Source organism: Myxine glutinosa, chromosome 10 (assembly GCF_964187855.1).
Source record: "Myxine glutinosa chromosome 10, kmMyxGlut1.1, whole genome shotgun sequence".
NCBI classification, from domain to species: domain Eukaryota; kingdom Metazoa; phylum Chordata; class Myxini; order Myxiniformes; family Myxinidae; genus Myxine; species Myxine glutinosa.
Window position 1 is genome coordinate 67493168 of NC_136270.1, and position 13581 is coordinate 67506748.

The window sequence follows — 13581 nt, forward strand, 5'->3', positions numbered from 1 at the left end:
ATTCCAGGTCAGACTCACCTGATATAAATGTCAACGCCTTGGCGGCTCTGAAGGCACCAAGCACATTTACATGGATGTGATCCGAAAAGCACAGAGGAAGAGAAGGACAGGCTGCAGGGGAGGATTGTAATTAAAACCAACAAAGAAGGACTTCCATTTGGAGAGATGAGTGGGAGGGAGGGACAAACTGAGTAGGAGCAGCTGTTCATATCAGATGAACAGTTCATGTCAGAGTCTGACCCCCCCCCCCCAAGTCTGACCACCCTTCTCCCCCCCCCCCCCCGCAAGTCTGACCACCCCAAGTCTGACCGTCTCCCTCTGCCTTGGCCTTCAATTGTGCTGTTCATGTCTCCCTCCCCACCCCCCCCCCCCCCCTTCTACTGTTCCTTTTGTCTTGGTGTGTCCTGATCCGTACGGTGTACTAGTACTAGCTCTTCCATGAGCCTCGACTATGTTTTCAAAAAAAACCCCAAAAACATGTCCATCTATTTAGTATCAGTTAATTAGCTCCCGTTAGACTTGGTCCGAAACGGGGGCTTATGGATTGGGTCTCATCCGTCCGTCCGTCCGCAACCATATCTTGCAGATAAATGGACCGATTATGTTCATACTTGGCAAAACCACGAAGTGATGGTATACATATTCACATCATTTTGTTTCGCAATGCGATCATAGGTGGCCAACTGGCGGCCATTTTAGTTGTGAAACAAAACCAAACAAAACAAAAAAACAACCCAGATGTTGAACACGTCCTCAATCATTTCTCGGACATGCATTTACCGATTTTTGTTCAAACTTTGCACACAGCAAATGATGTCTTGCATATGCACATCATTTTTTTCAAGATCAGATCCAAGACTGACTGGTGGCCATTTTTTCTTTTTACCCTGCGCTCGCAAAGCGAAAACGTGATTACGCATTCAGTTGTTTACGTGTGCCATGTGCCATACGTGTCTGCATTTTAAAGATTCATTTTCTCAGCAACCGCTGTCTGATTGACACGAACGTTTACCATAGAAGCGCCTCTGCCTGTAGAATTTTTTTTATTCATAGTTATGACGTCATATGTCCCGTGGTACGGACGCCATCTTGGAAAAACGTTTGCACCTCCATATCTCCCAAACCGCTCAATGGAAAAAATTGAAACATGGCTCATTGTCAAGTACTCCCCATGGGGAATAAGATATGTTGATGGTGATGTCATCGGTGCCTTAGTTATGACGTCATAATCCGACAAGTACAATGCTTTATCTGATCAGTATGAATAAAACAAAAATTCCTCTGCAACAGAGCGATGAACACGCAATTTTCAGAATATGAGCAACTCCTCCTGTAGAATTTTTTAAATGATAATTATAACGTCATAGGTCACGTGGTACAGACGCCATCTTGGAAAAAATCGAAAAAAGGTTCACCTCTATATCTCTGAAACCGCTCCATGGAAAAAATGTGAAATATGGCTCATTGTCAAGTGCTACCCTTGGGGAATAAGATATGTTAATGATGTCATCGGTGCTTTCGTTATGACATCATAATTCGACAAGTACAACACTTATCCGATCATTGTGAATTTTTTTTTCTCAGCAACTGTTCGTCTGATGGGCACAATTTTCACCAAAGGAGCGCCTCCTCCTGTAGAATATTGTAATGATAATCGTGACGTCATAGGTCATGGGGTACAGGTGCCATCTTGGAAAAACCGAAAAATGTTGCACCTCTATCTCCAAAACCGCTGCATGGAAAAAATTGAAACATGGCTCATTGTAAAGAACTCCATATGGGGAATAGGTGTTGTTAACAATGATGTCATTGGTACCATAATTATGACATCATAATTCGACAGGGACAACGCTTAGTCTGATCAGTTTGAAATGTATTGAGCGTGATCTATGCAACAATTATATCAGAGAGTATAAATTCATGATGTCATCGCTCACGTAGTCTGGCAGCCATATTGGATCAAAGGGAAAAAATGTTCAAAAACAGAAGAGTTGGCTTGCAACAAGTTGACTGCGCAGGGTAAGTATTCAATGAATACCATCTAGTTACTTAACCGTGTCCCCAACCATTTATTGTGCATGCATTGTCCGATTTTGTTCAAACTTGGCACAAAGACGATATATAAGAATACATTTGCCGAAGATTGTTTTGTAATCCGACCAAAGATGGCTGACTGGTGGCCTTTAACTCTGTAGAGCAAAATTACTAAAACCATGGGGGCTATGACATTTTGTCTTTTCTCCTTGTTTTTTTTAAAATCCTGTGAATAATATAAGTGCTAGATATTTGTTAAACTTGTTGGCACTGGATAATGACTGACTGTTTCCTGGTCATTTACAAGATTATCGATGAGTAAAATGGAGCCAGTCAGTACTCAAATGACTCGTCTGTACCACTAATCCCACACTTTTGGTGCCGTGGGGAATTGAATCTTCAGTGCCTGCTCTTTGCTTCATCTTCTTCCTTTTTCCATAAAGCTGTGGCACATTTTCTTGAAACACCGATGTTCTGTTCAGGTGGGAGTATTTTGACCGAAAGTACTTGGCTAAAGTGCTGATGCGGCCTGCCGCACGCCTGAACAAGAGTAACCTTTGGGATCTGTACCACGACCTCAACGTGAAGGATGCCATCAGCTTTGTGCAGCAGGTGCGTGCGTGAGAGTCTGAGATTATGATGAAGGCAACGTTTAAATGTGGAAGTTCCCCTGATTTGAGATTCCAGTATGATGAGGTTTGGGCACAGTCTTGGTCTTGAGCTTGTCATGATCATTGAATGAGGTTTGGGCACATAATCACTTTATTGGCAAACACCTCGTGACATTGAAGGACAAACATGCCATTCGGTGCTGTATCCACTAAAATATTTGCTCTTTTGCCAAAATTAAATCTGTCAATCAGATATTAAAATAACTAAACGATTGCATAATGGCTTTCATCCCTTTAAACGCCGTGCCGGTGCATATTGTTGCCGGTACATATTGTGTATATAAATATAATATATAAACGCCGTGCCGGTACATATTGTGTATATAAATATAATATTGTAGCAGTTACCTTATTCGCATGTCGCGGTTAATTTATTCGCATGTGACGGTTACCTTATGTTTGGTCATAATCCACGTGCACGGGCCTGTGGGGCTTTTGGTTGTGTGGAAGTGACGCACGCACGGTTGTGGAGCCACGCCCTCCGAAGAGGGTTTTGGCTTTATAAAAGCTGTACCATTTCCGTTCGCGTTGAGAGTGCTGGAGATTTCTGTACGAATAAACGAGCTTCGAACCCTACGAAATGGCCTCATCCTCTCGCCTTCCGCAACTCCTAAACTGGTGACCCCGGCTGCCCCCGAACGGATTCGGGCACGGTTTCGAACGCAGTTTCGATCGAACTGCCGGAGTTTCGGAAACGACGAGCAGCCATGTGGTTCGCGCACCGCGCTCGGCTCCTCCTCTACGACCAGAGGAGCGAGCTTGCTCCAGGACCCTCCGAAGGAACGCAGTTACGAGATGTGGGTGGCACTGCTGCTCATCTCTTGCGTGCGCACTGACGTTGGCGGCACGGCTACTTCGTTACCTTCGCGCGCACTGCTGCTCGCAACTCGCGAAAACTCTACAGCTACAGCTCGCGTGTCGAAAGCTGCAACTCGCGCAACTACTACTCCTACTCTGCATCCTCGGGAGGCCCGCGAGGAACCTCGGCAGCCTCCCCCGAGGCCTTGACCAGCCCCTCGGTTGGCTCAACCCCTTTTCGCACGCACCGAGGCCGAGCACTGCTCGAGCCTTCTCGGCACTGCCGAGCGCGCCCGCGGACTGCAACCTCGGGAGGCCCGCGAGGAACCTCGGCAGCCTCCCCCGAGGCCTTGACCAGCCCCTCGGTCGGCTCAACCCCACGGCGGCGTTTTTTCCGCGCGTACCGAGGCCGAGCACTGCTCGAGCCTTCTCGGCACTGCCGAGTGCGCCTGCGAACTACGACATGCCCGTGGGAGTACATTCTGGGGGGATGCATGTAGCGGTTACCTTATTCGCATGTCGCGGTTAACTTATTCGCATGTCGCGGTTAACTTATTTGCATGTGACGGTTACCTTATGTTTGGTTATAATCCACGTGCACGGGCCTGTGGGGCTTTTGGTTGTGTGGAAGTGACGCACGCACGGTTGTGGAGCCACGCCCTCCGAAGAGGGTTTTGGCTTTATAAAAGCTGTACCACTTCCGTTCGCGTTGAGAGTGCTGGAGATTTCTGTACGAATAAATGAGCTTCGAACCCTACGAAATGGCCTCGTCCTCTCGCCTTCCGCGACTCCTAAAATATAATATATAAACGCCATGCCAGTACATATTGTGTATATAAATATAATATAATATATAAATGCCATGCCGGTACATATTGTGTATATAAATATAAATATAATATATAAACGCCGTGCCGGTACATATTGTGTATATAAATATGATATACTATATTGTTGCGGATATGGGATTTGGCCTCCATCCATATCCGCTTGTAAATATTCCCCTATTTCCCCAATACTTCCCAACTATCCCCAATCCCCCATTCCCTAGTCCCATTTTCTGTAAACAACACTCTGTAGCCCCGACCTTCCCCTATTTCCCCCATTAAATGGCGCACCCAGGTTCACCGCATCTCACGTAGACAACTATAGGACATCTTGCTAGTTATTCTTAGTCTATGTCAGTTAAGGACTCGTTTCCATTAATTCTGACTCTTCGTTGCACCAGAATGTGATTGTATGGCACCGTTAGAAAGTTTAGGACCTCCCAATACCTCCCCGCAGCTCTTCCTCATGGTACAACAACAACTACAACAACAGCGGCGGCGGCGCGGGGAGTGTGCGTCCTCACTCCGGCTTGGTTAGCCGCCATTGAACATGTGCTCCGACGGGGTTACCACGCAGGGGCTCGCTGTCGGCTCCTCGTCAAGGGCGGAGCCCGGTAACCCCCCGCACCCAATAAGAAGCGGCGGACCGATTCCATCTGGGGCGGAGCTAACGAGCCGAGGGCGTGTCACTCCCCGCTGGGCATGCGCAGGAAGACGGAGGTGACGTCAGATGCGCCTCAGCTTGGAGAGAAAAGGACGCCACCTTCCGAGCGCGACAATACCTCCCCGCATCTCTGGACCGGACCGTGTGGATTCTGCCCCTGAGCCAAGGTGCACCTTGAGCTATCGACTGCCTGTCCTTCCCAGCCATCAATCCCCGTGTAAGTCAGTCTTGTCCCGTTTGTCTGTGGTCTGTCGGGAATAAGATAAGACTGTGTCTAAGTGCCCATCTTGCTGTGCTTTACCTCTTGCCGTGTAATCTACCCGTTTCTGCATCACCAATATTATATCCTCCTCCGGAGGTCTTGAGAACTGTACCCCTTGTGTCGTTGCATTAATCCCAGCCGTTGTGTCCTTTCCTTCATTGATTTAGCATAGCGCGATTTGGCCAACGTTCGAGTGGAATCGGGCGGGATAGGGTTCTAATCGGGGAGTAACTGTGCGGACGCGGTAATACCAAACCGCTCGGTAAACTAACATCTAACACCGCGTCGGTAACAATTGGTTGTCAGGAGTTGGATTCGGACCTGGGACTAAATTTGTTAGGCCCAAATTTTGGAACACCAATTGTACTATTAGAGTAACAATTGGTGTCGAGGAGTGAGATCGGACCCGAAGCGCGCTTAAAGCGCTCAAAATTACAAGTAACCGAAATTTGTTTTGTTTTACAAAAAAAAAAACCCGAATTTTGAAAGTCGCGCTATGGCAGATCAAGACGGCTGGGTTCCGGTAGAGGAGAGTGGGGTAGAATCGACCCAGGACCCCAGGGAAGAAGTGGGGAAAATGGTGGAGGAGAGTAAAGAAGGTGTGGTTGAGGGAGTATCAGACGCACAAAATGGCGTCCTCGCGCACGTGGGTGTAGCGGCACCAAATTTTGCCGCGCCCTTTTTACCAACGGTGGAAGACATGCAATTAATTATGGCTGAAATGGAGGCCCTTTTGGACAGGAACAGTGAGCGATTGTTAAACCAAATGGAAGCTGACAGTGAGCGATTGTTAAACCAAATGGAAGCAATAACGAACGGATTGGGAAACCAAATGGAAGCAATAACGAACGGATTGGGAAACCAAATGGAAGCAATAATGAACGGATTGGGAAACCAAATTGAAGCAATAACCAACAGAATGGATGACCGCATGCAAAAATGTGGGGAGACCATGGATCGCATGGTGGGCGAAAGGGTCCCAGGGGTGCACGAGGAGGTAAAGCGGGTCGAAAAGCGCTGGTTGAGCGAAGCGGAGGAAAGCACGGGTACAATGACGGGGGTAGAAATCGCGACACGGGGTTTGGAAAAGCCGGCGACCGATGAGGTAGAGGGTGTTTTATTAAAGCCAGCGGTCGTCGAGGTAAATAAAGAAAAAGCAGTGCTGGGAATTGAAATTGAAGAGATGACGGAGGTAGCCCGGGAATTGCAGGGAGAAATGGAATATGTACAAAGTCCCTGTTCAAATCATGATGATGTACTCGCTAATCCAAATGGAAGTTTGCAGGTTTTGGTGCAGGGAGGAAGAAGAACCCCGAAGGTGAGACGTGCTGTTGTGTATTGTGCTGGGAGATTTTGTAAGAGGATGTTTGGCGACAAAAGAATTTTCGCGCGCTTGGGATCGAGGAGGCATCCGGGCGTTGGTGAGGGGTCCCGTGTGAGTGGAAATGGCACGCGTGGGAGGAAAAAGTGTGCGTCGGCGAGTGGGTGTGTTATGAAGTGTGGGAGTGAAACCGAGTGCGAGCGAGAATGCACGTCGGGGTGTACGGAGTGTACGTGCGAGGGTGAGAGTGACACGAGGAGTGAGTTGGTGGTGGAGCGGGTGCGAGAATGCACGCTTGGAATGGTTGAGGGTGTGCGAGGAAGCACACCTGAGTGGGTCATGGCGCGAGTGTGGGAGAGCCCATCTGAGCGCGTTAGTGGGTGGATGCCAGAGTGTACGCCCATGGTGAGTGTTACGGAGGACGTAACGGAGGAGAGGTGTGGACCGAGGTGTGCGCGAGAGGTGTGGTGTGTAACAGGGAGAGCGTTGGTGGAATGTACGGACGGCGTTGGAACGCCGGGTTTTGTGAGGGTGAAAGGGGTAGCGTATGCGTGTGAGCATGCAAGTAAAGCATCGACGGTAACCGGGTTAGTGGTTAGGGCGACGGATAGCCGATGCGAGCACTCGGGGCGTGGGGTGCGTTGTTGGGTGCGAGGCCCGGCACGGATCGATGCTGCGTCGCTTCTCTTCGAAGCGTCGTTGCCGATTCGGGCTTGGCCCCGCCCCGCACGGTCGAGTCCGGGCTTTGTCGGGCGAGGCGACCGGTCCGGTTCAAGGGCGAGTGGGAGGAAGCGGTACGGTGCCCCCTTGTGGGGACGGGGTTCCGACCGGGGGAGATTGAGCCATCGGGCCCGGGACCGCAAGGTGCCGCGCCGAGATGGTGCGTGGAGCCTCGGTCCAACCAAACCACCTCCCTTGAACCGAAAGCCGGACGGATTCAACCTGCAGGCGACCAAACCACCCGAATTCATTGCTCGGCTTTACGAACCGAGTTTAATGATGTCACGGCGCATCGAGAGGATCTAATAAGTAGACGGGTGATGAGGATAGTGTTTTGGCCCCGAAATTAGAAAAAAAAAAAGAAAAAAAAAAAAGCAAAATTTGATGATTGGTACAGTGATTGGCAAATTTTTGGTTTATTGAATTTGGACGAACAAAATTTATAGGGAGAGACCCCCGATGTGGTGGGATGGCAAATCCACCATCCCTCATAGGTGGGGCAAAGGAGCTATAGTTTATGGGGGTGTATGGCAGTGAAAACTAGCCCGGGTGGGTTAGGTTATATTGATAGGGATCTAGCGAAGCTGACATTAGGTAACGTTAAGGTTAGTTAGTGACAATGATACCTGTAGTGGGGACGTAGTAGCTTAGTGGATGATAATGACGAGGGAGCGCAATAGTTTAAAAGGGACGACTGGGAAGCGCAAGTTTCAGAGGGGAGTAGTTAGATGAGATGATGCTGTGTGAGAACTGGACAGGTGTGTGGAGCAGTGTATGAGTAGTGAGTGTTGTGGATCAGCGCGAATGCGCTTGGGGAGAGAAGGGTGCAGGTGGCACCAGGTGTGAGAGCACAGGTGTGCAAGTACAGGTGTGTGGAATACATGGAGTATTGGAATGAGTGGTGTGGAGAGAGTTGGAGTAAGTGGTACGGAGTGGTGTGCATGGTGCGAAGGTGTGGATGGGGGAAGAGTGGACCCCTTTCACGAGTACCCGGGGCGGGTAGTGTAAGTGTTAGGTAGAGGGTATAGGTAAATTGTGGTTGGATATTGGCATTTGTGGTGCGGTTGCAGAATGGTATTGTGGATGGGTGCATTAGTGTTGTGGAAATGGCTGGGCGTGTAGCCTGTTAGTGTGTGTAGTTGGTTTGGGCACTCCACCACTGTGAGGATGTCGGCCAGGTGAGGCCGCAGGTGGGCTCTGGGAGCCGTTAGTGTCAGTGGGTGCCTGAGGATCCCGGGTGTGGATCGGGCAGCCCGTGCCAGAGAGGGCACTGAGGGGGTGAGAGTGCGAGAAGGCCTTCCCCAGTTAGTTAGGTTAGGGTGAGGAGCAGGTAAGCTCGGGTGGCAACTACAGTGGTGGAGGTGTGCAGGTGGGTAGACCTGCTGGGAGAGCTACACGTCACAGCCCAGAAATTGTGCGAGGGCACCGGGAGATGAATCGGGGGAGTGAGACCCCAAATTGAGAAGCACCACAGTTTGGTCAATGGGAATTGGTTGTTAGAACCCATAGAGTAAGTTGGCCAATGGATTGGCAGGGAAAGACCCCGGGTAGTGTAAAGTGTGTTAATGTCATTTAGAGAATAGTTAGGATTGAAGTCTCCTCGCACCATCTACATGCACTCACCTGGGATGACGTACCTCCACACCATGCCATGTTTTGTTATTTTATTGTGCAGATGTTTGGAATGTGAGACGCATCATGACGTGGGTGTGACATTGTGCTTTGTTGTTCCATCTCTTCCTCCTTATGAGGATTGATTATGAATTTGGTGATGGCAAATTTTGGATAGAGGGATTGTGGTGACAAATTTGGTATAGAGGAAATATGGGGAGACGTGACAGTAGCGACGGATTGGTAATGTGTAGATTTTGTACATATGGGGTAAGGGCAAGGGTAGTGTAGGTGACAGGGGGGTGACGTACGGTAGGGACGAGCTTTCTCACTTCGCCCTCCATACGCATTTCGCCTTGCATTGCCTTATTGATGTGTACCCTTGTGACCTTACCCCTCGCTCATTGTCTTTCCCCTTTTGTCTCCCACATGACCTGTGCGCCATTGGGTGCCGAGGGGAGCGTGCGTGAGTCGGCCATTGTGCGCCCGGCACTCTCAGAACCAGCTGTCTGCATCGATGCACCACATTATGGACCACATGCCTGTGGCCGAGCACCACTGATGGACCCCATGGGTTGGGGCATGGCCCCTCTGCTGGAACCGGCCATGAGGGCCCGAAATCTTGCTGGCGGGCCTTGGCCACAGGGCACCGATGCCCCACAGGTGAACCACACGTAGTCGGCCCTGTGGGCCATAAATAGATAAAAATGGACACGTTGGGTGCATTTCATTTTATGCTCAAATAGGCCGCCAGTAAGAAAATGAAAGAAAGACAACAACTGGAAGACAATAATAATAACCAGCAGAGGGAGCCGAAGAGCAAGAGACACCTGCAGGGTTAGGGGTTGTTGTTTTTATTTTCATGAACAATGGTGACTGCACCGATTGGTGCTTGAGGGTGCTTTGGTGCGTTTTTGGGTGCTTTAATGGTGCATTGATGCCTCGCAGACTGTCTCCCCCCCAGAAAGAACAATCACAGGTCCTGGGTTAGTCTTGTAAATAAAGTAGCGTCAATTGTAAATAATGCTCCCTACCGGCTGTATGTTTAGTTTGAGGATTCTTTCCGCGATTCGGTTATCCTGTGGGTGTGTTTCTGTGAGGAGAAGGGTGCAACGTCGCAGGGGGACATATTTACTCATTTGTGAACATCTGTAAAACTGTCGCACTCAGGGTTGAGTTAATAGTAGAGGGAACTACATCTGAGTGCCACACTAAAGTAAGTAAAAATTTATCGGGTCGGGACGCCCCGAGGTAGAGAAGGGTGCAATGTTGCGGATATGGGATTTGGCCTCCATCCATATCCGCTTGTAAATATTCCCCTATTTCCCCAATACTTCCCAACTATCCCCAATCCCCCATTCCCTAGTCCCATTTTCTGTAAACAACACTCTGTAGCCCCGACCTTCCCCTATTTCCCCCATTAAATGTCGCACCCAGGTTCACCGCATCTCACGTAGACAACTATAGGACATCTTGCTAGTTATTCTTAGTCTATGTCAGTTAAGGACTCGTTTCCATTAATTCTGACTCTTCGTTGCACCAGAATGTGATTGTATGGCACCGTTAGAAAGTTTAGGACCTCCCAATACCTCCCCGCAGCTCTTCCTCATGGTACAACAACAACTACAACAACAGCGGCAGCGGCGCGGGGAGTGTGCGTCCTCACTCCGGCTTGGTTAGCCGCCATTGAACATGTGCTCCGACGGGGCTACCACGCAGGGGCTCGCTGTCAGCTCCTCGTCAAGGGCGGAGCCCGGTAACCCCCCGCACCCAATAAGAAGCGGCGGACCGATTCCATCTGGGGCGGAGCTAACGAGCCGAGGGCGTGTCACTCCCCGCTGGGCATGCGCAGGAAGACGGAGGTGACGTCAGATGCGCCTCAGCTTGGAGAGAAAAGGACGCCACCTTCCGAGCGCGACAATACCTCCCCGCATCTCTGGACCGGACCGTGTGGATTCTGCCCCTGAGCCAAGGTGCACCTTGAGCTATCGACTGCCTGTCCTTCCCAGCCATCAATCCCCGTGTAAGTCAGTCTTGTCCCGTTTGTCTGTGGTCTGTCGGGAATAAGATAAGACTGTGTCTAAGTGCCCATCTTGCTGTGCTTTACCTCTTGCCGTGTAATCTACCCGTTTCTGCATCACCAATATTATATCCTCCTCCGGAGGTCTTGAGAACTGTACCCCTTGTGTCGTTGCATTAATCCCAGCCGTTGTGTCCTTTCCTTCATTGATTTAGCATAGCGCGATTTGGCCAACGTTCGAGTGGAATCGGGCGGGATAGGGTTCTAATCGGGGAGTAACTGTGCGGACGCGGTAATACCAAACCGCTCGGTAAACTAACATCTAACACCGCGTCTGTAACAATATAAACGCCATGCCGGTACATATTGTTGCCGGTACATATTGTGTATATAAATATAATATAATATATAAACGCCATGCCGGTACATATTGTGTATCTAAATATGATATACTATATAAACGCCGTGCCGGTACATATTGTGTATATAAATATAATATAATATATAAACACCATGCCGGTACATATTGCGTATATAAATATAATATAATATATAAACGCCGTGCCGGTACATATTGTGTATATAAATATGATATACTATATAAACGCCATGCCGGTACATATTGTTGCCGGTACATATTGTGTATACTACTGTGTTCAAAAAGTATCCGACCTTTATTTTTCGTGCGTAAAAAAAAAAAGAAGCTAGGGAGGCGTTGATTGGTGCACGTATGTAGGCGATCCTAATGCGCACGCTTGAATTTTTTCCCACCTGCCGAAGCTGTCATTCGACGGCAGACCGCCGATGAGTGAGGACATGTAAGCGAGCGCCGTCGGATTTTCGTTTTTGACAAAACGACGGAAAAACTTGAACAACGCTACTGCATCAAATTTTGTGTAAAGCTTGGCGATTCCCAAGTGGAAACGATCCGCAAGATTCAACACCGTTCATTCCATTATGAAGGAGGATTTGGGCTTCAGGAGAATCTCAGCGAAGTTCGTACCAAAGCTGCTAACGATTGAGCAGAAGCAACTCCGTTTGGAGATCGCACAGGACATGCTGGAGACTGTGAACAGCGATCCCAGCTTCCTCAACACAGTGATCACTGGCGATGAGTCCTGGGTTTATGGGTACGACCCAGAAACCAAGTTGCAGTCATCACAATGGAAGCATCCAACATCCCCGAGGCCAAAAAACACAAAATTTGATGCAGTAGCGTTGTTCAGGTTTTTCCGTCATTTTGTCAAAAACGAAAATCCGACGGCGCTCGCTTACATGTCCTCACTCATCGGCGGTCTGCCGTCGAATGACAGCTTCTGCAGGTGGGAAAAAATTCACGCGTGCGCATTAGGATCGCCTACATACGTGCACCAATCAACGCTTCCCTAGCTTCTTTTTTTTTACGCACGAAAAATAAAGGTCGGATACTTTTTGAACACACTACGTATAAATATAATATTGTTGCAGATCCTAGCCTGGTGTTGGCTTAGCGGTTCGGGTGCCGGCTTGGGATCCTAGGATCCTGGGTTCGAATCCCAGTCGGTCGCCAAATTAACACCAGGGGGGTTGACTCAGCCTGTCATCCTTCTGAGGTCGGCAAATTGAGTACCAGCTTGCTGGGATGAATGATCCCGGTGTGTACCCCGGTCTAGAATAGGTACACTGTATCCCTGCGCATCGTAAGAGGCGACTAAGGGTTGGCGCCAGGAAGGGCATCCGGCCATAAAAACATTGCCTCAAACAGGGAACCATGATTGTTATGGGGCCCGCAAGGCGAACCCCTGCTCTAGCGGGGAAAAATGGCCTTAAAACGATCATTCTTCTTCTTCTTCATTGTTGAGGATCCTGGGTCTGCCGACGTACCAAGGGGGGAGGAGGGGGGGGGGTTATGACACCGTTTCCCTTCAGACGCCGAGTCCACTGGGCCATCGGTGGCGACGAAGCTCGCGCCCGGCGGGTTGCGAAGCAACTCCAATTGCCAGTCTCCCAGCCACTCGCCGAAGAGTTTGCTGGTCACTAAAACCCAGATACCTTCAATGACACGTGGCCAAGAAGGCCGGGTATTGAACCCCCTTGCAATTCACCCCCAATTCCGATAGAGTGCGCCGAGCGGTTTTGCGCGGGGCGAATTGCGGTTTTATCCTGCGTGATTGGCTAGTCTAATTCGGTTTTGGACGATGCTAGGCCAATGAAGGAAAAGACTTACTCGAACAGGTTTGAAAAGAACACAATGTACAGCCTTTTATTTACAAGGCAAAGAGATGACAGGCAGTCTTAATAATCCTTACCTAACCTAATCCCAACAGGGGCCTTCACACACACAGGGAATGAAGCACAGGTTAACTCGTACCGATGTACGTGTCGACGCTGACTTGGGTCCGCCAGCTCCCGTGCGCAGCTCGCGGCCATTCAGGATGCGCAGCTTGAAGGTCCGCACAAACGACAATCCAGCTCAGATGAATTGCAGCGCAGGAAAAGCGAACCAGCACGTCGGACAGCCAGCTTCAAGATGAATGCCGAAAGAGATGAACGCCGAAAGATGAATGCCGAGAGAGATGAACGCCGAGAGAGACCGAATGACGATGGGCACGGACCTTTATCGGGTGGAAGTTCTTCTAATAGGTTCCACGGCCTCCCGTTGGTCGAGGTTGGT

At 49.5% G+C, this 13581-nt stretch overlaps 1 protein-coding gene across 2 annotated transcripts in view; it reads left to right on the forward strand.

Annotated features, from left to right (window-relative positions):
* Positions 1-13581, forward strand: part of LOC137434126 (sodium/hydrogen exchanger 3) — a 130253-nt gene that overhangs the window by 94083 nt on the left and 22589 nt on the right. For both annotated transcript variants that reach the window (XM_078785748.1, XM_068126828.2), the window contains exon 10: positions 2517-2646. In XM_078785748.1, coding sequence (XP_078641874.1) covers positions 2517-2646 — 130 coding nt within the window. The remainder of the gene's footprint in view (positions 1-2516; positions 2647-13581) is intronic.